Consider the following 27,170-nt stretch of genomic DNA (forward strand, 5'->3'; position numbering starts at 1 on the left):
GTGTTGTACCTCGTCAATCTCAAGTTGTGATAGCAGTTGCCGTTTGCGGATGTTGGAGCACTGAGCTACTAGTTGTTTGGCAGTCATTGTAGACTGTGGGTGTCGAAGTAACCATTCCACCCTCAGTCTTTGCATGTAACCCCTCTGACTAGGGTTACTTGAGTAGTAGCATTCCAACAGATCCATGTTTTCGTCTCTCGCCCATTTCCGTCTTGTTCCAGTAGCCCATTTTTCATCAAGGTGCTCTGGTTCCCCAGCACCTGACGCAGACCTTGTTTGGCCGGGCGACGTCTGAGCCGGCATGTCATGCTTATCAGTGTCTCTCATTGTATGAGGTAGGCTATATAGCTCCAAGGGTCTTGCCTAGGGACCCACACTGCATAGCTCAATTGCACTGTTGTAACTTGCCCCAACCTGGATTCGAACCCCGGTCTCCCAGGTGGTAGACTGGTGTCTTACCCACTATATATATATATATATATATATATATATATATATATATATATATATATATATATATATATATATATATATATATAGTCACAAAATAGTCTACATTCAGTGTTCGCCTTTTTAGTTGGTGAGAATAAATGAAAAAAAAAAATTGTAAAAAATCTTTTCATTCAGTTAAAAAGTCACAATTTGTATTGTGGAATATATATTTTTTATCTTAAATAGAGAGAAAGCAAATGTTCACAGTTAAATCTTGAAATTGGGCTATAAAATATTTCCAATTTTTGATGGAATCCATGCATTCTGCAGGATAATCAAGCATAGTGCTCACGAATAGAATCAGTTGACTTTAAGACTGGGATGGTTAAAATAATTTAAACTTCTTTAGAGGGCTGCATAGTGGCGCAGCTGGTAGAGCTGTTGCCTTGCAGCAAGAAGGTTTCGATTCCCAGCCTGGGGTCTTTCTGCATGGAGTTTGCATGTTCTTCCTGTGCATGGTGGGTTCTCTCTGGGTACTCCGGTTTCCTTCCACAGTCCAAAAACATGATTGTCAGATTAATTGGCCTCTCCAAATTCTCCCTAGGTGTGAGCGTGTGTGCATGGTTGTGTGTATTGTCTGTCTCTGTGTTGCCCTGGCGACCTGTCCAGGGTGTACCCCGCCTCTCCCCCCGAAACGTTAGCAGGAGATAGGCACCAGCACCCCTCCCGACCCCACTAAGGGACAAGGGTGTACAGAAAATGGATGGATGGATGGATAAGCTTCTTTAAGTCCAAAACCTTCAGCAACAAGCCCAAGCTAGTTAACAGGTTTTGTTGTTATGCAATAGCCATAGTTACAACTCAATGCTAATTTGTTATAACAATGAAATACAACATAGAAATATATTATGTCTACTGTTGGAACAAAAATATGTCTACACTACCAAATGACCGTTTTTCTTTTCCTAGAGTGGCACCTCCATAATGTCACAAATATTAGTACACGGTGTACATTTATCGGAACCGGTTCGGGTTTTTGCCCCTCCAAACCCTCCATACCATGCAGCTGTGAGCAGCGTCGCTGTGACTCAGTGAAGCCGTGTGGGAGGAGTTTAAGTAAGATGGCTGCGGGAGAGGGAAGAGTGTTTGAGAAATCATCAAATGGGATGTTTATCTGTCGCTAACAGGATGCACAGCTGCCCCGAAGAAGGAGTGGTTAATTTGTTAGCGTCGCCGGGTCAGTGTGGAGCAGTCCGCCGGTTGCCTCTGCGCTGTGTTCGTGTCCGTCAGCCGTTCATTGCTCTGACATTGTGGAATTCATCAACAGCTAGGCGTTAGCAGGCAGCTAGCTGGCAGCTAGCTATCCGAGGAAATCTGCTCCTCTTCAACAGCTGCTGAGACCCCGGCACATAAACAAGGTGCGCATTCTTGGTGCTGCTTTCTTAATTTATGCGTGTGTGTTGACTTTCTTGGTCAGGTATATTTAATGCAGGGCTTTTGAGAAAGAATAAGTTAATATTTTACAGTGTAAACTAGGTCGCTTCATCGTTTCGAAATTGAATTGCATTGATTGTTATTTTCCGACGTCGCCCGGTGAAACGCCTCTGCGGGCTGGTTAAACCGAAATGCAGAATGGCAACTCTTAAAAAAACAACAACAAAAAAAGCAAAAATAAAAGTAATCAGAAAGGCAGCGTTAAGTTTCTGTCAAAGGCAGGGACTGACACGAACATATGATGTAAAAGCATTAGGAAACATTCAACCTTTGAACTCCTGCCTCCTTAGCTTAATTAACTCGGACACATTCCTCTGGTTATCTCTAAACTCTGGGGCTGAACAGTAAACGTTCAACAGTCTGTCATCTCACCTGATAAAACCCGCGGTGAATAAAAGTAAAGCGGACTATACTTGGGTTTTTATGTTTCACATAAAAAAAATATGCAACCGCTGTATAAAAAAAAAAGAAAAAAAGTAAAGGAGTAGGTAGAAAGGAATTAATTTTCTGAGACTTCTCGGTCTCTGGCCTAAAGTCTGCCTTGTATTACTAGTTGTATGCTTTTAGTCTCCATCAAACACAGCCTGGCTTGCTCATAAAGTGTGATAGAGTCCTAGCTGACATATAATTCACAATCGCTTGCATAACCTGTTAACCTTTTTCTTGACAGATAAGTGTTTCGTAAAATTGCAAACACTATTGAGAAGATTTTATCTGTACATGCATGTATAAGTTTACCTCTGGTGGTTTATTTGGCCACTTTTTTATTCTTATCTGATATTTAGATAACAATGTTTGCACATGTCACCGTTTGAGAAACTGAAAATGCGTAGAAAGTATTTCTCACAACGTTGATGCTGAATGTCTATAGCAGACCGATGATGTGCGTCTTCCTCTTGTCTCCGATTAGATATGCTGATGGTATTGATTGCATTTACCCAACATTTTCCTGTCTACCGTCTTTCTTTACAGCGGTTGGTATCCAGACTTCACTTTTGCACACAGATACTGCGATGATGTATTTTATATCGACATAAACAAAGCTCACACTCTGGTTGTTATTTTAAAGGAAATGTTAAAAGCAGCTTTTGAAGGTGGCTGTCAAACTTTGTTTTTGAAAATGGATCATGTTGCAGGAAGTGTGTTGGTGCCGTCAGCTGCCCTATGTGCTAAACTGCAATTTAAATCAACTTTTTAACAAATGAAGTGTTACTCATAAATGGTTAAATCAATTGGAATATGTTATCTTTTTAGACATAACAGACTCTGAGATCATCTGAAGACTGGTAGAGGTCGGTGGTACAAAATAGGGATGCGCTTATGGAAATTTGACCCAGTGTCAATATCCGATACTAATATACCTGTTAAGGCCAATAACCGATATTTACCGATATTATACACATTACATTTCACTACCCTTTCGACACCTTGGTAGAAAGCAACACACCACTGGCTTCATCAGCACTTCTCCTCACAATCCTGTACTGCAACAAAACACATGACTAACCTTCTTCTAACTAACCTACAAATGGCATCAAAATAAATATTGTTAATATCGGCACAGTTTTATTTATTGGATCAATTCCGTTATATTAAATCATATCGGACGATGCCGATGTTGGCGCCGATTATATCGTGTATCCCTAGTACAACAGGAGAAGACTGTGACGGTCTCGGATTGGTCAAAAAGCAAGAAGCGAGTGGACTACAGCGCAAGGCATTCTGGGTCAGTATTACCAAAGCAAACGCGAATCTGAATCTGGCGCTAGCTGGAGAAGTGGCTCGTGGTCTTTCACCAAAGACCACAAAAACAGCTGAAATCTGATGCCACTCAAGTTTTTGTTTAAGTTTGGTGAAGAAGGAAGTTGCGCTCAGCATCTTCTTCTGAGGTTTTCCTTGTTGTTTCATTCAGCAGTTCTTGGTGCAGCGCCACCACAGGCGAGGGCGTGAACAGGTTTTTCAATTAGTTTGGCTTGTCTGATACAGTGCAGTGTGAAAGCGAACCACACCAGCTGAACATACAACAAATGTTGCAATCTTGTTTCTCAATTGAACCAAGTCTACCAGACAACCAGGTGCGAAAACACCCTGAAGGATTCTGGTTAAACCGGAGTCTGTCTCAGTTTGTCCACTGCTTGAAATCACAGCAACTCTGGAAAAACAAACAGAACTTCTTGCCCTACTTTTAGCCTATCTTAAGAGTTTGATCTGTGACAAGAGGTGGGAATACTCAAGCCCAAAGAATGGTGAGCTTGATCACCGATATTTGACTCAGGTCTTTAGGAACGGTGCCTGCCTTCTGTGGTATCTGCAGTTGCACTTTGAACTCATTTTATGAGCGCTGCTATGATGCTGTGTGTGTGACCTGAAAGTTAAAGACACTTTGAATTTCCGTGTGTGTGCTGCAGCGCTGAGATCTGCATGTGGAGCTGAGGGTATTTTTGTTGAAAGTACTTCAGGTTTTCTGACTGAATTTACATAAATATTGAGGACAAACCTTAGTCAAACAGTATTCCTGAGGTTTTCTTTTTTTGTTTGTTTTCCCCCTCCATTCATATCCTTAGATTTCTGCATGAACTCATATGCTGGCCTTATTAAAATAAGGAGTGGTTAATCATTAAACGGAAAAACAAAAGGGTAAACGGTGACCTGGCTTCCTTTCAGAACCACTTGTGTGTAGCTGCTGTGAGAGAAAAAGAAAACTCTGTATGGAGGTTTTTTTTTCTGTTTTTTTTTTTTTTTGTATCCAATCCCAAGTGGAAATCATGAGTCAATCCATGTCATGTGGAAATGAGGAGCACTTTACAAATCTTTGTAATGATGACATTTCTTATTTTAACACCGAGCACATTAGCTTACTGACTCATTAGGGTGGTTTGCTTTAATGGATCCTTTTGTTCAAGCACAAGTCAAACGGGTTACTAAATGTACAATTTGATGGATTAAGGATGTTTTTTTTGTTGTTTTTTTTTTAGCTTATTCAGACCTCAACTTTTGTAAATGTCGTGTTACAGCCACAAACTTCAGTGTATGTTAGTGACAGCCCAACACAGCATCAAGCATAACTGTGAAGTCACAATTTTGAACTAATGAAAAATGTTACACTTGTTTTTGTTCTGCCCCTCTTACTGTGATATTCCAACATTAAGTTAAGTGCAACCAAGTGTCATTCTGGACATAATGGAAGCATATTGAGAAAACACATCATCCAGTTGCTTTTCTTTACATGGACTTTGAAGCTAGTCGGTGCTGATGGAGATAAATTAGGGGTTGCACCAACTAGTCGATTCTTTCCTCTGCAATGACTTTTTACGGGGCCACTATTCGCAATGACGTGACGAAACAGATTTTTCCGAGAAACTGAAAGATGAACTAGGTGAGTTCGTCAAACAGCTCAAATTGTATAAAAATGTAAATAATTTACCAAAGAGAAAATTCTAGCAAAGGCTACTGGGTGTGTATATGTAGAGACTGTAGACCGCGGTAGTCTGGAGTCTGACTCCCGTCCGCGGTTCGCTCGGCCCATGTCATCTCTCCCCTGCTCCTCTCTACTCCCCGGATTGCTGTCAAATAAAGGCAAACAATGCCAAAAGCATTCTTAAAAAAAAATAAAAAATCCACTGGAGTAATGTGCGACAGTGTGTCATGATGTCGAGATTTTTTTAATATATCATATTTTATATTTATAATAATTTGACTCCTAAATGTGCAGCTATCCATCGATCATCAGTATCGGTCGGTGTTTGGGGGAAGAAAAAAAAAGTCAGACCCGACTTTGTGCAACTTTTTGGACTTTTCTTCACTGCTCACAAAGAAGTCCAGGATAATAATCTGTTTCTTGTTCTTTTAATTATGCATAATAGACTTAGTAAAAGCAGGTTTTATTTAATCAATATTTGCCGTGAATATAGCCGAGTAAGTTGTGAAGCGTTTTGAGCTTATGTCGCCTTGATGTCACTGCGACTAGTTGACGTCGACTCGACCTTTATCATGTTGTAGTCGACCTTTAAAAATATGTTGTTGTTCAACCCCTAAGCTAAACAACAACAAGTACAAGGACTGAAGTTGAGTTTCTCATTCCAGTTGGGGCAACAGTAATCCTAAACATGTAGCCAGAGCTTCACTAGAATAATTTAGATTGATGCATATTCATATATTGGAATGGACCAGTCAAAGTCCAGAACTAAAACCAGTTCAATATTTATCTTGCACTTTAAAAAATAAAAGAACTTTTTACAGATACTCTGACTGAGCCTGAGCAGTCAGATTGGTCAATGGTCAATTTTTGTAAAAATAAATACATTTTAAAAACATAATTTTTCTTTCACTTCTATCTTCCTTTTTTTATTTTACTTTTTAAAAATGTGTTGTTCTCTTTTTTTTAACACCTGTGTTCATCTTTTCTTGAATGAAATTTGCTTCATTTTCTCTTGTTCACAGTGGCGTCTGAGCTGCCGGTATTCATGTGCACGACTGATGAGTTACGGAGAGAAAAGATATCGTCACGAGAAATATAGCCCGTTATGTTTTTTCTGCTCATTTTTAAATGAACACTTTTTATATATAGTCGCAAATGCTTCACCGGTTTATAGCGGTGATAACAAATCTATGCCAAGTCACAGCAGTTGCTTCTTGTAAAAAAGTGCATGAAAAAGTGTCATCTTTTTGCAGAAAACTGCAAAATTTATGGGAAGGACTTTGTCATTTTGACTATTCCTTGGGGGGTTTTGCAAGTGCTAAAGCCTACATTTTCTGTTGTTGAGTAAGTTTCCAGCCAACGTGTCACTGATAGGAAGATTGTGGTTGAATTTGTGTGAACTGAATTTGCTTTCTTATATCTGGAAATCACTTTTCTTTTTTTAGTTCTACTTCCTTTTGTTTGATAATTAAACTTGGAGCTCAATTTTAAAGTGAACTCTTCAAACAACAACTAAGCTTTGAAAATACAACAGCAATTTGGTATCCAATGTTATAGATTCGCCTTTTACACTTAACATGTTTGATTTTTAAATGTAAAGTTGTTAAATATGTGGAATATATATCTAATTTTTTGTTATAAGCTTGTGAAGAGACAATGCAACAATCTGAATGAGTTTGACACTTAAAGCCTGAACACTTATTTATTTGTTTGCTTCTCTTGCCAATAGCCTCTCAGTTTCCACAGTAAACAGGAGCAGGACTACTTGTAGTTTTCTCTACTAGAAGACTGAAACAGTTTCCCTGGTAACGGCATAGTGCAGACGCTTACTTATATTTGTTGGGAGGGAGGGGGACTAGAGATCTTTGGCACAAGTGATTTTCTACATACTTGGATTGTTTTTGTCTTGCTGCTTGCAAGATAAATCTGTCAATATAGAAATTAGGACATTTATTTTCTTAGGTTTCTGCAGAAAAATTAATTTGTAAAGGACTAAATCTTATTCTATTGACATCCTTTGTTCCAGTTTTTGCAGATATGCAATGCAACAATGTGTGTAATAAGGAGTTTAAGTTCTAGTTAGGTACTAATTGCTACATTACCCTAGTTATGGTGGTACTTTTGTTCATCAGTTTGTGGTACAGAAAAGCTGTAGATTTAAAGTAAGGAGTCGTTTATCTGTTTGTCTTCACAGAGAGGTGTACCCGTCCTGACTGGCTATGGAGTGGTGTTGGCTTCAGACTGGATGACAGCGTCCACAGGGAGGACAAGAAAGCAAAGTTTCTAAATCAGAAACACCCTTCCCTTTGGAGTCGGCTGATCGGCAGCGACAGCTCGTTCAAGCGTCGTCCTTTTTCTCTGATTGGGATCGCCTCCCCTCCCCTCTCCGTCCCTCTTCCCTTTCTCTTTTCCTTTTTCTTTGTCCATACCTTCTCCTTTAGTTCCCCTCCTGAGCTCTTGCTCTCTGTCCTGGGCGCTTTTGTGTCTGGACTCAGAAGTTCCCATTTTGCTTTTTTTTTTGTTTTGTTTTGTTTTGTTTTCCTTCCCCCCCTCCCATCCCTCCCTGGCGTTTGAGTCTGTGAGACCTTTCACCTGCCTCCCGCCGGGTTCGGAATGAGCTGGCTTAGCAGGTTGAACCCACGGTCCGGCCGCAGCGCCGTCGCCTCCGTCGCCCCCTCCAGCCCGTGCACTGCCGACCCGGAGACATGCCTGATGGTGTTTGAGAACCACTGGAGACAGGTGCGCCGAAGACGCCGCGTGCTCCGCTCACAGTTCTGTTTATGTACTTTGCTGGAAGACATTTTTGTGATACAAGTAAAAAATGAACCCAGATTGAACCTAATTTGGGGAATATAATTTGCTAAAGGAAAAGACTGGCTTTTTGTTGCAGCTGTGGTTGTTACTCAGCTAATTTATGCACTAAATCTTCTATCCTAATTGGGGAAAAAAAACTTTTTTTATTACAAATGATCTGGGTCACATCTGAAAGTGGATGTAGTCCTAAAGATTTGTAATTAAGTAGGTATGAAATATTTTGGAAAATAGATAAAATAATAAAGTCCAAATAAAATGTCTACAAAAGCATATTGTACATTTTCAAGCATTTGCTTGCTCAAATAAAATTCAATAAGTGCTTATTTAAATGAGCAGGACTTTAACTGATTCAATTTGATTAATTTATTGCAGATGCTGCAATTAACTAGATTTAAAAATGTATCAAGTTCCACCATTAGTTTGCACTTATGCAAAGGCCAGTGTGATACTGTCTCTGTATGATAACCTTGAGTACAAACTCTGATCGGTATGGGGGTTTTATATAATATTTACACAAAAATTGTAAAACAGAACATATTTAACACAGTCTCACTGCTATCTAAATCATAAAAGCAGCACAGTTTCCAACTGCTTCCAAAATAATCTACTGATTGTCAAATGTGTAATATTGTTATCTGCAAGATTTACTTGTTATCCATCCATCCCTGGAAAGGCAGCACTGGGCTAGTTGGTTTTACTGGTGGCCAGTGGGCAAGAGGCAGGTTCAAACCTGGACAGGTTACCAGTTCATCCCAGAGAAACACAGACATTGAATTTAGTTCTTGTTTACAATTCCCTGTTGTTCAGCGTTAGATGTTGCCACTCTACTATTGCAACAACTCTAACAAACTTATATTATCTGTTTAATGCATCAAACTGCATGTCTGCTCATACCGCTAGCTACTGACACTGCTGGTCTATTTGTATATCTAAGACTGATATAACTTTTACAGTCTGTCGGTGCTTTAATGGATCAGGAAGTGTAGGTTTCAACACTTTTAGGTGGACCGTGTCAGTGCTAACGTAAGGAGCCAGTTTGGCTCATGTCCAGTCCCTGGATAAAAAAGCGTTATGGCTTCCAGAGCGCCGTCTCCTCCTGATGGGTTAAATGGCTCGGAGGCAGCATTAGGCTGTTTTGTTGTTGGATGTTTGCTCTTTCAACCAGACTCTCAGTAGGATGCTTTTTTTTTTTTTTTTTTTTGTTCAATGAAAAATCGTTTTCAGAAGAAGTAGCTGTGGTACTGATGTTGCAAATTTCCAAACATAATCTCTCCTCCCGCCGACATGACGGCGTGAGCAGTGGTCATAACGAGAAGACCATAAGTAGACGTTGGTTGTGTGGGCGAACATCTGCCCTGTTTTGCGTGTTTGTTTGCCGGCTGTGTGTTAGCTCATCTCAGTTTCTGCACATGTGCAGCTTCACCACTGACGCGGTTGTTCCGACTCGTCATGTTGGCTAACCGAGCCCCGGTCATTGTGACGACTCATGGTGACTGCACATCACACTTGTTTGTGATAAATGTTACGAAAGCTCTTGTTACATTTAACACTTCAAATGCTGCTTTATTTCCCATCTTAGAATAATTGTGTCAAATACTTATAGTATGTATTAGTAATTACATCCAAAAATACCAGCAGGTTCCTGATGGCACTCTCGAGTAAACATAGCCTAAAAATGGAAGGATGTTAACCAAAACGTTTTAAAATCTTCGTATAGCTTGATACCGGTTAGTGGCCTGTTTCTTTTTAGCTCACTGAAAGGCAGCATTAGTATCAATATCCTGGTCAAAAGACTTTTATTTTAAAATGCTGACTGTGTTCTCCAAACCCAGGTTATTAACCCCCCTGTCCTGTATGTTTTAATAGGAGATTAACAGATTTTTGCTGCACCTGATGCCATCCTAAGGAGCTAATCCAGTCATTTGTGGTGGAGCAGAGATTCGTATAAAATATGGCTTAATAACCCACATTAAGCTCTAATGAGATGTTAGTTGCATTCGAATAAGAGGAAATGTGTTGAAGGCAGCGATTCACCTTATATTCAGTGGCTCGGTTGGCCTTGACTGCAGCTGTCCTTGGGTTTTGTTGGCGTGTCCGTCCCGTTTCCTTCTATCTGCAGGAACTGAAAGGCCTCACTGTTCGGCAGTCAACATCTCAGTTTAATAATAATCTTGTTCTTTACCTCGATTTTTGCTCACAATAAAGAGTTTTCCACTCAGTTTAGGTGTGCTGGACTGAATCTAAACATACAAACTGTTGGAAATATTTCCACATTTTGCAATTTTTTTCATGTTCCATGTTTTGTAGTTGCATATTTATCTGACTTTTAAACTTGGAGTAATCCAAGAGCTGTAAGCCTTGCATTAAAATAGGCTTTTAAGGATACAAGAAGCTTTATACTGATATCATTATTTATTTTTTTTCTTCAGGTCTCTTGGGTTTTGGATCAGCGAGAAACGTCGTCCTCCAGCGACGACCTGACGGCGGTGCGGAACAACACCGACCAGATGTTGTGTCTGCTGGCGGAAGAGCGTCCCGCCGAGAGCACGGAGGGCGGCTCTTGCGTGGCGCCCATGGGCCCCATCCTGGAGCTGGTCGTCACGGAGAACATCCTGGAGCGCCTGGTTCAATGGCACCTTCGGCGCGGCCTGGACCCGGACAGCCAGGGGGCCCTGCTCAAACTGTTCGAGATGCTCATCGGCCAGTCCCAGCAGCCTCTGCTGCAGCACACAGCCGTTCTCCACCCCCTGCTGAGGCTGCTGGGAGCATGCGCCGACCCAGAACTTGGCTGTCCCCCGGCCTTGGAGAACAGCCTGGTACTGCTGCTTAATCAGGTACACGCAAAGAAATAAATCTTTGGGATACTTTATAACTTTGCTTCTGAGTTTTTTTTTGTTCACATTAAAGTATTTTACCTCCATTTTTTGTTTCTACAGCTTCTAAAAATAGACCAAGTGCTTAAAAAACACACACACAACTGTTTTTTGGCAGTAAGTTGTTTTTGGTGTCTGGAAAATGTGCCTTTTCAAAAACCCTCCCGAGTGTAATGTTACAAATCAGCAGGCTCTGTCCCTCACTTGGCAACCCCAGCAAAGCCCAACTCATCACCTAGCAACCCAAGCAGAGCTCCAGCATGTGTAGTCAGCTGGTTTTACCACTGGATGCGCCGTACAATGGCTGCTGGAAAAGACAAGTGTTTTGACAAGCGGATTACCGTCCAGAAACCACTTGCTGCAGGAGGTTCTACTTATGCTTTTCAAAGATGTTCAGTGGTATAATTTCACATCTGTTTGCAGCTATTTTCACCTGTGAGTGTAAACGTTGAGTCGGATGGCATGGCTTATATGGATTTAAAGTGACAAGAGCCTTAAAACGTCTTCTGAAAGGAGACAGACGGACTGAAATCTCACTACCTAAGAATGATTTTGTGCAAAAAAAATTAATAATCATGTTTGTTAACCTCCCCAAGGAAGCATAATTGGTCATCTATAATATTTTATTCTTGTTTTGCACTTCATTGAAACCTTTTTTTTTTTTTTTTTGAATCCACAACAGGTCTGCGTGTCCATGGCCCGGCAGCCGGTGGTCCTGGAGATGCTGTTCCAGGCTGCGCCGGCCCAACAGGGCTCCACCAACCTGCTGATCTTCTCCCTCCTCGTGCCGTTCATCCACCGGGACGGCGCCATCGGCCAGCAGGCCCGAGACGCGCTGCTGCTGGTGATGGCGGCCTCGGCCAGTCACGAGGCAGTGGCGCGATACATCTCCGAAAACTCCTATTTCTGCCCGGTAACGCTCGTTTGTTTTTTGTTTTTTTTAGTGCCAGGTTTCTTTCTTTTTTTTTCTTTTTTTTTTTTTTTCCAGAAAAAAAACAAAACATTTAGAAAGATTAAAGTTAAGTGTCAAAACTTGTATATGGAGGAATTTAATGTTTTTATGGATGATTTCAAACTAAAACATAGAGACTGACTGGTTCTACTATATAGCGTCATCCTGATAAGCATAGATCTAAGGGTGCCATTTTGACTTCTTGCGTCAAAGTGATGTATAGTGAAGAGAAGCTGACCTCCTCTTTATTAATATAGCAGCTGAGTACAGCTGAAAAAGTGGGACCCTGGCTTGCTTTGTGACTCTTCAGAAAGGAGGATGTGGGCTCTGGAACTCTAATGCATTAGTGATGGTGCGTGATAATGGCTGCAGAAGAAGATGACTATGCACTCTGACAGATCAGCCACCCTTATCTACATCCTATCATGTAGTTTCCTGTGACCATCTCACAAAATAGTCTCTACACTCAATGAAACGCTCGCATGTTAAGAGGAATATCTCATAAAAGGGATTCTTATGATTTGCATGTGGGTTTGTTGTATTTTTGTTTGATTTTTGTCAATCTTTTTCAGTGAATTCTTCAGTTTTTCTAGTGTTTTGGGATAAGAAATCGCTTTAGGAGATGTCACTATTTTGGAGTTTACGGCTAAAAAAAAGGCAGATTCTGCTGATTTTATTATCAAAATATTAACTTTTTTAAAATCAGCTAACAAAAAATCTGCACTCCTTCTTGCAGTTCCCTTTAGCTGCCACCAGATGAGAATAAAGAGTTGCTAAAGTCTTAATGAGTTTTATTTATTTATTTATTCATTTTTCAGCGAGAATTTGCATGTTTACATTTCGGGACATTTATTCTAAATTGTGAGATAACAAAATCAAAACAGTGTGGCTCTCTTATGTGAGCTTCAGAGGAGTGGTCACTTCTTCCATCTTTTGACTTTTTCTGTGCACTTTGCTGGCAGTGAGCTGGCTCAGCTATTTCTGCTCACCGTCCTTCCAGCAGTTTCAAGATGACCTACTTGGAAAGGTTCAGTGGAGGACCCAACGCCTGACTCGCGCAGTTTGTTCCTGTCTCTGCTTGCTAACCCGTTACTTTCAGCGATGCATGACATTTTCACAGGAGGTGACTGTTATTGAGTCATTGCTGCACCTTTCCTCTGCACCCATAACTGGCCTCTTCTCCTCTTCTTGACATCATTTTTTCATAATTTCTCAAAGTGAACTACTGTTTATAGATACTTATTGTTTGTTCTTCTCTGACATCATTTTTACAATGTAATTGGTTTTAAAATATTAAATGATCCAGAAGCGTAAAGAGTTCATACAGAGGTTCAACATTTATGTTTTACAAGTCGTCACTCAACATTTATGATGCAATGTTGAATTTATGTTGCACATTTTATCACTTTTACTCATTCAAGGCCTACTTTAAGACACGAATATGCATCTATGCTGTGCCTGACAGGATGCTTGGTGTGTGTTCAAAAAATAAACACACACACACACTATGATCTCACTTAGGATATATTAATACAAATAGCTTTAATTATTTTGTATAAGTAGAGGATTGTTTTCCCCCATATTTTTGATTTAATTTCAAAAAGTATCAGTCCAATAAATCATTAAAATTGAATATATGAGATTAAAATTCATTATCTTTACAGTTCACTGAAATAAAATGTCCTGCATTAGTGCTGTGGTTCAAACTAAGTGCTGAGAGAGGTTTTTTTTTTTTTTTTCATCTTACAAACTTCTTCTGTTTTTACTTTTGTTTTTACACTTCAACAAAAAAAAAAAAATGCCGTTAACAGAAAGTTACCTGAACCAGCCTGACCCCATGGGAAGAAGTAATTATAGTAAAATCCAATTAAATTACAAATTAACTATGAGCAACGCACTGTTCAACGCTCGTCCATTTTATCCGCAGACGATTTGACCCGGAGCTGCAGCAGCTAATACCGTTTTTTCTTTTTTTTTTCCCTTTTGTGCGTCAGCTTCGGTGTGAAGGGTGGACAAAAAGGCAAACTGTACAGATCAAAGTAGCTGATCACTTTTAAAAATTGCCTGAGCAAAATCGCAGCCTCTTTGTTGGCAGACATAAAAGGACAGTAATTACAAATTGAGTTTAATGAGAGACTGTGACTCTTATTAACTCTGAAAACGCAGCGACCAGGAGCTTCGTTCAGTACTTCAAAATGCACATGCATATCCCTACAAGTGATATAGTAATTTTATGTAACATTAAGCATTATTTCCTCATTTTTTTGAGTAATTGTTTGTATTATTTATGAATGTTTTAGTAACCAGCAGTTTTCAAGCTTCTTCAGTTCAAACCGACTCATAATCGAGTCTCTCTGCGTTGCTGCAGGTGTTGGCGACGGGGCTCAGCGCCCTCTACTCCTCCCTGCCCAGGAAGATCGAGGTCCGCGGAGACGACTGGCATTCGCTGCGGCGGGAGGACTGGATGGGCGTGTCGTCTCTCGTGCTTTTCATGAACTCCTTGGAGTTCTGCAACGCCGTGGTGCAGGTGGCGCACCCCCTGGTCCGCTCTCAGCTCCTGGACTACCTCCACAACGGCTTCCTCGTCCCCGTCATGGGCCCCGCCCTGCACAAGGTTGGAAACTGAACTCTGGTTTTGTGTAATGTTTTATAAAGTCTGTCTGCTGGAGTTTAGAACATTTAGAACTTTGTTTAGCGACTCGCTGATGTTTTGAGGTGAACTGGCAGAAAACGTGGAGGTTTGGAATTTAACTTTCTTCGATTGGTGTCGATGAGTCAAGAGGATGAAGCAGTAATTACTTTACACCGAAGAAACTGTCCTTTGCTAAATTCACCTCGGCGGGAAGATTCGTCACATTGTTCCTCTTTTAAAGTGTGTGTTTTTTTTTTCTTTTTCTTTTTTTTGCGTGTGTGTGTGTCCGCAGTCGTCGGTGGACGAGATGATCGCCAGCACCGCCTACCTGGATCTTTTCTTGCGCAGCGTAACGGAAACATCCCTCCTCAAAACCTTCCTGCGCTTCATCCTGCTGCATCGCCATGACAATGACACCATCCTGGACACGCTGCTCACCCGCATAAGCAGCAATTCGAGGGTCTGTATACATGTGCATCTGTTTATGAAAGAGCCTGGAGGCTTTAAAACGAACACGGTTGTGTGGGCGCTGAGTGGGCTGAGGGCAAAATCTGACAGCAGAAAAGCGAAGCTTCTGGCCTATGAGAACAACAAAAAGAAAGAAAACTAAATCTCTCTGTGTCTGCTGCAACAACCTACTTTTGTGTTGGATGTTGTTTGTATTCAGAAATGTATCTCGGTTGAAAAGCTCGCACCGACTCAGATTCTGGGCTAGAAAAGAAACATTTAGATCAATGGGCTGTTTGGGAAAATATTAGTGGGATGTGATTTCATCATCCTGCAGAGCGTCAGAGTTATCTACTTAGAAGCTAAAGCAGGTCTGGCGTCTACAGAGGCCAATGTCGGATACATTATTAACTTTATTTTAAGGTTTTCAGTTATAATTTTTTAAAACTTCTCTGCTGTAAGATAAAAAAGAATAGATCTGCTGTGTATGACTGCTCATCAGGTTCTTTATGGTTGCAGCTCTGCATGGTCTCATTGAGTCTGTTCAGGACTCTCCTGTCCCTGCATTGTGAGGACATCATGCTGCAGCTTGTTCTCAGGTATTTCCCAGAGTTTTCCCGAGCGTTGACACTGTGGGTGAATTCTCTCTTTTATATAATTTTTTTATGATTCAGAAATCAAAGATGGTGTTTTAAATTATTTATCAGAAATTCAGTCCAGGTTCAACTTCTCTAGGTATTGTGCTTTTCTAGCAGAGAACTTTTTTTTGTGTGTTATCTAATGAAAGAGTAAAAGCTGCACGCATTAGAAATGTGTTTTACTAAAACCTGGTGTCAGCAACATAAATGTTGAACTTTAGATGATAAAATGCAGTGAAAAAATATAGGGAACTAGCCCTTTAGTTTTCCACCAAATCAGCAGGTGCGAGTCACATGCTAACTTCAGTGCTGTGTCTGCAGCTTAAAACGGAATAAAGATTTAACAAATCATATGCAGCGACAGTCATATGAGCAGTGTGAAATTATCCAGTTCAGCGCAGAAATGTTTCCTCATAGTGCTTACAGAGCATCTTCCTCTTGTCTGTAACCAGCCTGTGTTATCATGAATAAAATGGTTGATAGGGCCTTGGAAAGTGTAGTTATAAATATACATATGCATATTTTTATAAGAACAAGAAATGGAGGTGCTGAAGGTACATACAGTACTTTGGAAAAGCATCCACACCCCTTACAGTTTTCTTGGGTTTCTTTTCATGTTACGATCACAAACTTTAATGTTTTTCAACACAAAGTAGCAGAGACGTTTACAATAACTTGTCTGGAACTTTTCCACAACTTTATTCCTGACCTGTGTGCTTTGTTCCTCTGGTTTTATCGTGCTGTTCATTTAACAATCTCTGACAGGTAGTTGACTTAGGGAAAGGAACTGGTTGCAGTGGATTTTTATTTGTGTCAGAGTTTGAGAGACTACAAATGCATGTCACATTTTCAGATTTTTATGTGTAAAACCTCCAGAAAACCATTATTCCTTTTTATTTTGCTTCACAATTAGGAGCTCTCGTTACAAAAATATGTCAAAATATAATAAAAACATTCAGGGGGTATTCATGTAATTTGGAAGGCATTGTGTATTTTCAGTGTGTCGACTAAGAACTAATCATAATAAATAAATAAAAGAAACGTATTAAAACTCCATGTGTCTGTTTTTCTCCCAGGTATCTTCTGCCCTGCACCCACGTAATGCTGAGTCAGCGTCGTGCCATCAGGGAGACGGACATGTACGGAAAGTCGGCGAACAAGTTCCTATCGCTGATCCCGGAGTGCTGTCGGCTGAACGCATCAAGCTCCACCGATCGCGACGACGACAATCCGTTCTGGGGCAAAGGTGAGCGACAAACGTGTGGGGGGGGGGGGAAGGAAAGAGGAAAACGATTTGGGTCTGTTTCACCTGGACTGATTAAGTTGCAGTTTAATAAAGTGTTTGTAACCTTGACAGAGTGAATTAGTCTGTAAGGGTTGGTTTAAAGGTTAAGATTCCTGAATGAATTCAAGACAAATGCATTGTCTTGAATTCATAAAAAATATGTAAGGCTTAAATACGTTAATCACAGGTCTTGTATTTTGTTGTGACAGGTCTATTTAAACTCATATTTTATATATCGTGTAGAGTTTTTTTTTTCTTGTCAGGCAAACGGACATCTTTGTTGTATTCTGTGACTCCAGGAGGATGAGGCTACCGTTAACTAGCTGCTAATCTTGGTAGCTCTTTTGTGTTTATCGTTGGTACAGTGTAAATATTTCGCCAGTTGCCTTGATGACGTTCATCTTTGCCACTTACTCATTCTGTTTCCAACTTATGCGAATCTACGTACAAAAACTTTTGGCAATGATGCAGGTCTTAAATGTCATTCATAATGTAAAGGGTCTTAAATTTGACCTGCAGATTCGCTGTTAGTGACCAATTTATGTCATGAAACATCAGGAACAAAATAGAAAAAAAATTAGCCTTTACACCCAAACTGCCATCAGATCTTTTCACGTTGGGTTTTTTTTTCTTTTACGGATAATATTTCTAAATTTATTTGAATGTTTTTGGGGTTTCCTGTGTCATCCACAGTCATGAACAATCCAAGCACTGAAGCTCCAGCTCCACCCAGACCCAGCACCCCGTCCCGCCTTTCGTTCTTCATGCGGCAGCAGAGCAGCGGCGGCGGATCAGGAGGAGGGGGCTCATCTAACCCCCCCGCTGTGGACCCGCTGCACCCGGGTCCGTCCGGCTCCCACGCTCTGTCCCCGGACAGTCCCATGCACCAGCAGCAGACCCACACAGAGTGTCTGGAGTGGGACGCGGGGTACCTGGAGTACCTCAAGGACGCGCGTAGGGGAATCGAGCATTGCGCCTGGTCCTGCCGTGATTGGTCCGCGCCTTACGATGGAGAAAACCCTTCGCCGAGCGCGGCCCCTCCGCCTCCCCCCACCTCCAACGCCTCCTTGGCCATGTTCCCGGAGCATTTCTCCTTCCAGCACGGAGGAAGCGGCGGCACTCCTCCAGGCCAGCAGAGGGCCGCCGTTGTGGCGGCGGCGCGGTCGGAGTGGAGCAGTTCGGACCGGGACAGCGGTGAGTGGGACGTCACGATAGGCAAAAACAACTGCATCAGTCTCACGCCCCGCTCCAAGAAGCGCACGCTTCAAACGGAGGAACTGCTCCCCAAACCGGTGCCGCCGCTCGTCCCCTCTCCGTCTGCTGCCTCCGCTCTGTCGGCTTCACACTCCACCTCCTCCCCAAGTCAGCACATTTCCACGTCCACCATCACTGTGAGCTACCAGCCGATGTACAACGGGACAATCGCGCAGGCGGACGGCTGTTCAGACAGCCGGGATAGAGGCCTAGAAGTGAAAAAAGTCAAAAGAGACTTGGGGGAGCAGCAGTTCTTGGACGAGAACGCCAACCAGAACGGATCTCCCATCTCTTACCCCTCCCACAGCCACGCCGCCGTCCCCCAGTCGCTTTTCAGCAACAGGAACAGCAGCGACGTGAAACCTCTACAGTTTCCTGCCCCCGACACCAAACCGCTGACCAACTCAGGCCCGCACAGCATATCCTCAGATCTTCCAGAAGCCAACCAACAGTCGCAACAATCCGTGGAGCGGCTCATCGAAGAACTGCTGGAGCAGGCGCCGGACGACCCCCAGCAGCTCCCCGGAGACGCCAACGGTCAGGGCATCAGCATCGAGGCCTTCACCCAGGAGCTGCGGGAGCTGGAGGACCGGGTGAAGGAGCGAAGCCAAGCCGCCTCCCTGCAGCCTGACGCCGCCGCAGAATCGCTGTCCGCCGAGCAGCAGGAGGACGAACAGCTTTCCACCGCCTTGAACGCGAAACTGACTGGGGACGTCAAAGGGGAGGCGTCCGAGGTGGGAGTCTGCAGTCCCGCCAGACCGCTTACCCAGCCTGCCTCGCAGCCATACACTGGTAAGTTATTCTGTGGCAAGTAAAGCACTTTAGTTGTATTTTTATAACTTCAGTCTGAGCAGATTTTAGGCTAGAAAACACTTTAGCTGTCTGTCTTCATCACCAAATAAGGTTTTTCCCTTCTACTAACATCGCTTCCCACTTGGTGTAGTTTATCTTCCTTCATCTGTGTCCACTTTCTGAATATGGTTTGTTTAATTATGTTCTTTATCAATGATCTTACAGTAGAAAAAGATAGAAGCAAACCAAAGTAGCATTTAGGAGGCATTTACAGTTCCTTGCAAAATATTTGTTCTCCTTTGTCCCAGTATGACAACAATAACTAAGATTTTATGAGACTAACAAACTCAAAGTTATGCAAAAATGATCAGTATTTCATAACCGTGGGTAGAGGGCAGAACATGCTGTTAAACTGAGAGTTTGTCTTTTGCTTTTCTTCCCAGATCTGAATTACCAGATGCAAACAAATGCCACGATTTTATGTGTGAACTTTTTTGTGTTGGTCTACAGAATGAAATACCAATAAGACAGTAAAACCTGAGGTATTACTGTGACAAAAAGAGAAAAAGTAAAGGCGCTGAATAGTTTTGCAAGCCTCTGTAGCAAATCTATGAGCTGCAGACACCAGCATGACTCGCCTTCAGATAAAAGCTTTTCCTCATTTCAACAATGATGAGAACTGAATAAGTATCATTGTCACAACACGTTTATTTAACCGTCAATTTAAGTGATGTTGTTCATCAGCCTGATGGTGCATTGTTAAATAAGAGCTATTCTCCTTGGTTTCTGTTATACTTGTTAGCAAGCTACATCTAAAGCATGTTTTTCTTAGTTTGTCAATCAGTGTTTGTTCTTTCTTTGGAATATAAGCCAATAATTATCCATTCAAAAGTCATCAGTGGCTAATATGTTTCCATCCAAATATAATGCAAATTTTTTGAGATCTCTAAAAATGTCGTAAAATTAAAAAAAATAAAAATAGCTTATTAGGAAAAAAAAACACATGTTGACAGATGTTGACGCTACACATGGCTGTAATAAACAAGATGTAGAAGAGACAAACCATTTCCAAGCAGCTCGAGGTTTGGAGTTTTTACAATTTTTTCTGAGTTTTGTGCCTCTTGTAAGTCACAGAGACTCACCAGTGGATGGGTAAGGTTCCCTCTGTGAGAAATGATTTGCCAAATGAGTTTCCATCTACCCATAAGCACACTGTTTTTCTAAAAAAAAAAAAAAAAAAAAAAAAGCCAAAATCACCTCAGACAAGCATAAACACTTTTTTTTCCCTCTCCGTCAACCTTTTCTAATGCGATACTTCAAAGTGCAAATAAATAAAAGAAGTTTATCGAAACAGCTGGTGTTGCATAAAATTCCTTAAAGTTCCAGGAAAAGTATCGATGCCTCTTGAGTATGTTTTTTTTACATCTGCAAATCTTATTTTCCTCCGTGTTTAGCACCACCCATCTTCCATCAGAAAAATAAAAAGCATCTCCACAGCGTTACATTGAAACAGAATACACATTCAGAAAATCCACGTCTGCCAGGTTCTTAAGGTTTGCCCAGCTACAGAAGCCAGCAGATTGCACAGAATCCTCTTTGCTTCCTGAATTAAAAAGCTTTAGTTTGTTTTTATAACCAGAAACCATAACTGGAAGAACAATTTAACGCACATTATAACACCTCAAAACCTTTTGTTTCTGTTTTTTTTCCCTTGTTCTCCTCTGCAGGCCCATTCATGGTGGTTCTGTTTGCCAAGTTGGAGAACATGCTCCAAAACTCGCTGTACGTCAACATCCTGCTCACTGGCATCGTAGCCCAGTTGGCCTGTTATCCTCAGCCCCTCCTACGCTCCTTCCTGCTCAACACCAACATGGTCTTCCAGCCCAGCGTCAAGTCGCTGATCCAGGTACGCCAACTCCTGCCAGCTTCAGCCGAACCCCGGCTCTGTGCAGACTAAAGGAAGATCTGTTTGTTCATCACATAAGGTTCAAGGATCCACTTCAGCTCAAGCTCTCTGTTCTGCTTCTGTCCTCAGGTTTTAGGTTCTGTGAAGAACCGCATTGAGGCATTTGCAGCTTCTCACGAAGACTTCCCTGCCATGCTGAGGAAGGCCCAGCAGTACCTGGTGGCTCGAGGGAAAGTGGACTGGACCGACATGGCTGCTGCCGTTCCCCCACTGCGGCGCTCCGATTCACTAGGTGAGTACAGAAAGCGGACTGGAGACGTGTTGGGACGGAGCTCTTTCAGGGGTAAATGCATCATCACACTTTAGATTAAAGGTCTTTGTGTTCTCATTTACTTAGGAACATTTTATTTTATTTTTGTTTTTAACAAACGAAATAAAGGAACCAAAGTCTGGCAATGCAAGAATTGCAGGTTTTAAAAACGGAGCTGTACTATGTTAGTACAAATGCGAATATTTAAGTGAAATGACTTTAAATGAACGTCAATTTCAGTTCTGTGTTGTTTTGCGATTTGTGGAACTTGCTAAAAAAAAAAAAAAATATCTGCTATTTAAGCAACTCAAGGTCAATATTTTGTTCTCAAGTGATCAGAATGCTGTTCAATCTGCAGAAAATAAATGAAACTTTTATAAGGAAAAACATTTAGAAACTTTGTAATGACATTTTCTCGTGACATTTCCACTTTCCAGTAAAAAGCCGAAAGCCGTCGCTCGGAGACCTGATCCTCCGACACACCAACAGCCCGACCCGGGCTCGGCACGCCGCTCAGCTGGCGCTCGCTCACGTCCGGGACGGCGGCCAGTCGCTGCACAGCGCCTTGTTCCGGGGCGGCGGCGGGTCGTCCGGGCTGGAGAAGCAAGCCGAGGCGTTGCGGGTGAAAAACGCCGTCTACTGTGCCGTCATTTTCTGCGAGTTCCTCAAAGAGCTGGCAGCCATGGCTCAAGAGCACGCCGTCACTTTACCTTTCCCTCGGAGCCAGAAGGCCGAGGAGTAGACCGGTAAACACGAACTCCTTTGAAACTTGGCTCTTGGATTTCCTGTTATTTGTTTTTTTTTTTTTTTATTAATTTGAAGCTGTAAAATGTATTTCTCCCTTCACCAGACTCGCGCACTGAGACTTTCTGTCACTAAATAGTAATCTGCAATGGTGCAGACGGAAAAAAACAGGAGGAAAACGGTGGCATTTTTCTACCAAAATTAGCATAAGATACCTACAGGACTGGAATTGCAGTTTTAACAGAGGAGCTTGTGCATATCATGTGTTATATTTACATTCTGTACACAGGAAGTCTCGCTAGACACTTGAGATTTGGGAGCTTGTAAATAAACCCACCACGCCGTGGCATCGTGAAAGGAAGTAGGCGCACATCCTGGTGCTAGCTCATACTCCTTATGTTTTCGTTAGGAAGCGTGCTCTCAGCAAGATGGAAACAAAACACCAAATATTTCTTAACGGGAAAATATTGAAAGTATATATATATATATATATATATATATATATATATATATATATATTAAAAAAAAGTCAATATTTGTACATCAAGCCTGTCTTAGCTTTCATCAAAGCGTTTAATCTTCTGCGTAGGATCTGGTCAGACTTGGTAACGTTATCAGAGTTTATCAATTTGAAACGACGGCTAAAAACTGGAGAGAGAAAAAGAAGGGGAGCGTTTCTTTATTTTTTTTTATTTTTTCTTTTCTTTTCTGTAAAGGAATTACAGAACGTCCTGGAAAGTCTTGGGTAATTAAATACCATTTTTATGTATGATTTTTTTTTTTTTTTAATTTGCACCATTTACTTGACATATCAGCAGCATGTGGGTGCAGGCATGTGCCATTGTGTGAGTTTACTTTGATGAATGACTCCTTTCCAAAGGTGACGCCAGTTGTTCTTCAGGCCTTTTCTGACTCATCAGTCCGTCGCCATAAAGCAGCCGGGGACGGAAAAGACGGCGTTGCGTGAAGTCGCTTTTTTTTTTTTTTTAATGTTTTTGTCATTTTAAGAGTTTTAAATTGACTTGCAATTAGTTTAAAAAAATCCCTTGAGGCATTCACTCTTCTCCGTTCTGTTTTTAATAAGTGAGCTACAAATTAAGGTTTCAAGAAGCCATCTATTCAGTTTTTACTTTTTCGCTTTGTGTCTTGATAAAAGGCCAAACTGAACGTTTTTATCTTATTAATTAACTTGCTGCTATATATATATATATGTTTTTTTGTTTTGTTTTTTCAAAACACTAACGTTGATTTAATTAGTGTCATGGCCACCGTTTCTTCAGTTTGTTTGTAGGTACCAGATCTAAACGCCTGTGTGAGGAAGCCAGTTGTGTTCAGTGTTTATTTTTATTATTTTTTTTCTTATAGCATTGAAGGTTAAATTAAGTTGCAGTTCAGTGTTAGAAGCTTTTGCCAAGTTTTCCCTTCATTTACTTGACGGTTTATTTTCTGCACTTTCATTAGGAAGTGTTTTATAATAGAGATGCAGCGATCTGAATTTTGAGACTGATCTCTGGATTTTGTGGAGTTTGTCATCAAATTTGACTAGAAAAAAAAGATAAAAGTGATTTGAAATATTTTCTCCATCCTTCTAATATAATTGGTTGCATAAGGTGGAGAGGTGACGTCACACTGTGTGACAGAGCAGATGCTGTAAACACGCTTTAAAATGTCTTTTGTCATTTTATTAGCGATTATCACTGTTAGCATGCTAGCAGTGCTAAAGCTGCAGTCTGCAGTGTTTATTTGCATATATATGTAGATTCTTCGAAGCTCTGAGATTTCTAAAACTCTACATTTGATGTCCATCGATTGCGACTGAAGGCTCAAATGGATAACAGCTTGTTTTAGCCTTGAAGTTTTTTGCTTTAAGTCTTGCTCTCTCTCTCTCTCTCTCTCTCCTGCAGCCCTAATTAGCTAGCTAGTAGCTTCTTACAACTTTCTACTTCCCAGCTTTACTATGTACTGAAAATGTCTAGCTTTCTGTTAAAAAACCCCTTTTCTAATTGGCTGGTGACTTTGTGGGGACCGTCAAGCTGAAAATTCTCGTTGCATCTCTATTTTAAATGAACCCCTAGAGAGCAGATTGATGCGATCACTTCTTCTCATCTCTTTACTGTGGAACGCGTTTCTTTGCACATACCAGCTTTTTCTCTTCCTCCAAACTCCGAGCAGCAGAGAGAAACTGCCTGACGTCCTGTAAAGTCTTTTCCTCTGAAATCTAAAGTTTTTTGTTTTTTTTTGACATTTTCATCTCTTCTACCTTTAAGAAAGGAAATAAAAAAAGGCTTTTTCAGCTTGTTAAAGCCATATCTTTTATCACGTTTGTAAATTTGGTACTTCAGTACGCCACTTTTCTACTGACTTTCTAGATCCATTTCATACCAGCCCATAGTTTTTTATTGAAAAGCGTTTCTGCATGCCGGTTTAGGCCAGGTTTGATGTAAGTTTAATGGGGTTTTGTGCAGCTCTGATGAGCTTTTGTCACAGACGTCACCCCCCTTTACCTGCAGGAGTGTGTGGAGACGAGCAGGTTCTCCGCTGAATGTTTCTCTTTACATGTAAAGTTGACCCACTGCCATCCATCGCCTCACTCCTCGGTGGCCTCGTCAGGTTCCTCCTTTTAAGCTCAAGATTGTGTTTTTGTTGGTTTTTTTTTAGCATCTGGATCCGATTTTAGACACGATTGTAAAGAGTCTCGGTGGATTCGCCGTGGTTTCTCGAGCGATTCCAGTCACTGACGTTGTTTCTCTTTGATGCGTTCATGGACACCAAAGACAGTCGCCTGAAACCCTCAGTAATCATCCATCCAGACTTTAACCTCGTTTCTTTTTTTTAGAAAGTGCCAACTTTGGTTTTGAGGTTTGACATAAACAAGGCATGTGTGATTTTTTGTTTCTTTTGTTATAATTCGAGTTACCTTCATGAACTTTGTATACACTCCCTGAGTCGTTTCCCACTTTTTTTTTCATAACTTTTTCATTTAAACACATTATGAATATAGAAGGAGGCGATGAGCGAATTTGTCCTTCCAGGGACTTTAATGTCTTCCCGATCTGTAAACACACCTTTTATTCAGCACAGCGTGTGTCGAATAATAAACCACAAAATAAAGCAAAACAACAACAAATGTGAAGAAACAAGATATGCCGAATTCAATCAAAGCTTCTTTGTCCTTGAAGTTTATTATTCAGCTTCACAGTAGTTGCCTCTCATTCGAAGCACTCCCAGCGACCACAATGGTGATTGTGAAAGTGTGTAAAAATAGAAAAGACCAATAAAGGAGATTGTCACTGGCAGCTGGGGGCGGATCTGTCACCAATCAGGCTGAACTTTTCAATCATTGTCTGCAGATTCTTTAATTTATGTTGACTTTTTTCCCCGTCAAATTTAGACATCAAATATTAAGAAAACAAAAAACTTTATGTTCATTTTATTGTCCTTTTTCTCTTTTGACTGACAAAAATAGTGATGATTGGTGAACCTACAGCTGGCAATCAGCACATTATGCATATTTTATACACTACAGTTGATCTGACATTCATCGAAATTTCATTTACTTTTGGACTTTTGTCAAAATTCAGAACGTTTTGCATCTCTGCAAACACAAAGGTTTGTTTTCTAGCTCCACTTTCCTTTAGACTGCTCTTTTCTCATGGATGAAAAATGTAACTGAAGCACATTTGTTTTATGGTGTGTTATGATAAAGTGTTTTGTTTTTTCCCATAATTGGATGTTTAAGCTTTTTCTGTATCTTTTTTATTTTCTTTCTCCAACTTTTCATCTCCTGTGCAATCTATGCAACACACACTCTGGTATCCCTGCTCTGGAGCTGAATGAAGATGTGGAACAATTTTAACTTGTAAATACTGTTTAAAAAAAAAAAAGAAGAAGAGATCAATCAGATCGGTCGGTCCAAGTGAGATGTGTGGAATAACCGGCAGAATGGAAACGGTTTCCAAATGATGTAATGATGAATGTTGTCGTAAATATTTTTTTATATTTTGAAATCGCTAGAAGGAAAAAAAAAACACAGTGGGAAAGCTGTCAGAAGAACACTACAAAGGGAAGTTTTTATTAATTTATAAATTCATTGCTTAGCAATATCACATTTGTCTTGGTGTCATTTTTTTTGTTGCCTTTTGAAATAAATTATTCTTTAATGCAAACATGTATATCTTACATTAATCATCACAGGTTTATTATTTTTGCCACGAATGAGAGTCGGTCGGATCTGACCAATCACAGCAGACTGGACCTGGAGGTTCTGGAAATGGGTTCAGACCGTCCATCTTCTGCTTTTACAGGAACTCATGAATATGTGGGAGCTATTTAGGACTTTAAATATGTAATGTTAAGCTGAGAGCCTTTGCCACGTTATGCAGAGTCAGATTTAACAAAAAAATAAAAATGGACCTCTTGAGGAACTGACCTGCTTTCAAAAACAGAACCACATATGACCCATTGTACAAGTTCTGTGTCCGATTTACAGCAACCGCCTTTAGAAAGAGGTTGTTAAAGGCATATCGGAAGAAATTCATATCCAGAAATGTTGTTTCTTACTATGAATTTCTTGCAGTCTTTTAAAGTGGTTGTAGTTTGAGTCATTCTGACCAATAAAACTCAAAAAGCACAAAAATTGTGACTCTGGGTCACTTTCCCAACCACTAATCCACGCCTCATTTTATCCCAATCTGTTTCCGTTTCATGTCCATGTGCTGAACTACTGTGTCAGATTTAATGTCTTGGTAGTTAAGTTAAATGTTTGATTAATTAAGGTGATAAATAAACACAACGCTGCTCAAATCTCACAGAAATTACAGCAAATTTCTTTGTACTTTTTCCCAGGATTTTGTAGTAATGGAACAATGTTTCCATTTGTTCTAGTACAGATATGTTTTTTTTTTTAATCTCACTTAATTCTTATGAAAAATTATCATATGCTGGCAGATTAAGCCTAAAATAAGTAGGAACCAGTTTCCCGCTCTGGAGTTTTATTCACTGGAGTAATGTACCTGCATTTCCTCAGTAGAGTTTGTACATGTTATCAAAAATCGCTTTAAATCATCAGCAGTCGAAGCATGTAGGAAAGTTCTCAAAGTGGATAGAGTTTCAGAATAAAACGACCAAAAGAAGAGCTAACTGTTGTTTTCATATAATACTGTGAAAAATGACCTATTTT

The 27,170-nt window shown here is 40.8% G+C and overlaps 1 protein-coding gene across 1 annotated transcript; it reads left to right on the forward strand.

Annotated features, from left to right (window-relative positions):
- The first annotated feature begins 1,505 nt into the window (after window positions 1-1,505).
- fhip1b (FHF complex subunit HOOK interacting protein 1B) lies at window positions 1,506-26,157 on the forward strand. Its single transcript, XM_015013055.2, has 12 exons — window positions 1,506-1,850; window positions 7,539-8,083; window positions 10,588-10,992; window positions 11,714-11,944; window positions 14,352-14,597; window positions 14,908-15,075; window positions 15,582-15,661; window positions 16,777-16,946; window positions 17,679-19,031; window positions 20,759-20,937; window positions 21,067-21,229; window positions 21,685-26,157. Exons 2-12 carry the CDS (start codon window positions 7,958-7,960, stop codon window positions 21,987-21,989), a joined length of 3,426 nt encoding a protein of 1,141 aa, XP_014868541.2. The 5' UTR covers window positions 1,506-1,850; window positions 7,539-7,957; the 3' UTR covers window positions 21,990-26,157.
- The last annotated feature ends 1,013 nt before the right edge of the window (window positions 26,158-27,170 follow it).

This window comes from Poecilia mexicana, unplaced genomic scaffold (assembly GCF_051168715.1).
Source record: "Poecilia mexicana isolate PSO_F unplaced genomic scaffold, ASM5116871v1 scaffold_2, whole genome shotgun sequence".
Taxonomy (NCBI): Eukaryota; Metazoa; Chordata; class Actinopteri; order Cyprinodontiformes; family Poeciliidae; genus Poecilia; species Poecilia mexicana.

What these genes read in the sequence shown, in the direction of transcription:
- fhip1b (XM_015013055.2), top strand. Translation starts at nt 7,958, where the DNA reads ATGAGCTGGCTTAGCAGGTTGAACCCACGGTCCGGCCGCAGCGCCGTC. An exon ending in TTGAGAACCACTGGAGACAG is followed by an intron (nt 8,084 to 10,587) that starts GTGCGCCGAAGA and finishes TTTTTTCTTCAG; the next exon opens with GTCTCTTGGGTTTTGGATCA. An exon ending in GCGTCAAGTCGCTGATCCAG is followed by an intron (nt 20,938 to 21,066) that starts GTACGCCAACTC and finishes TTCTGTCCTCAG; the next exon opens with GTTTTAGGTTCTGTGAAGAA.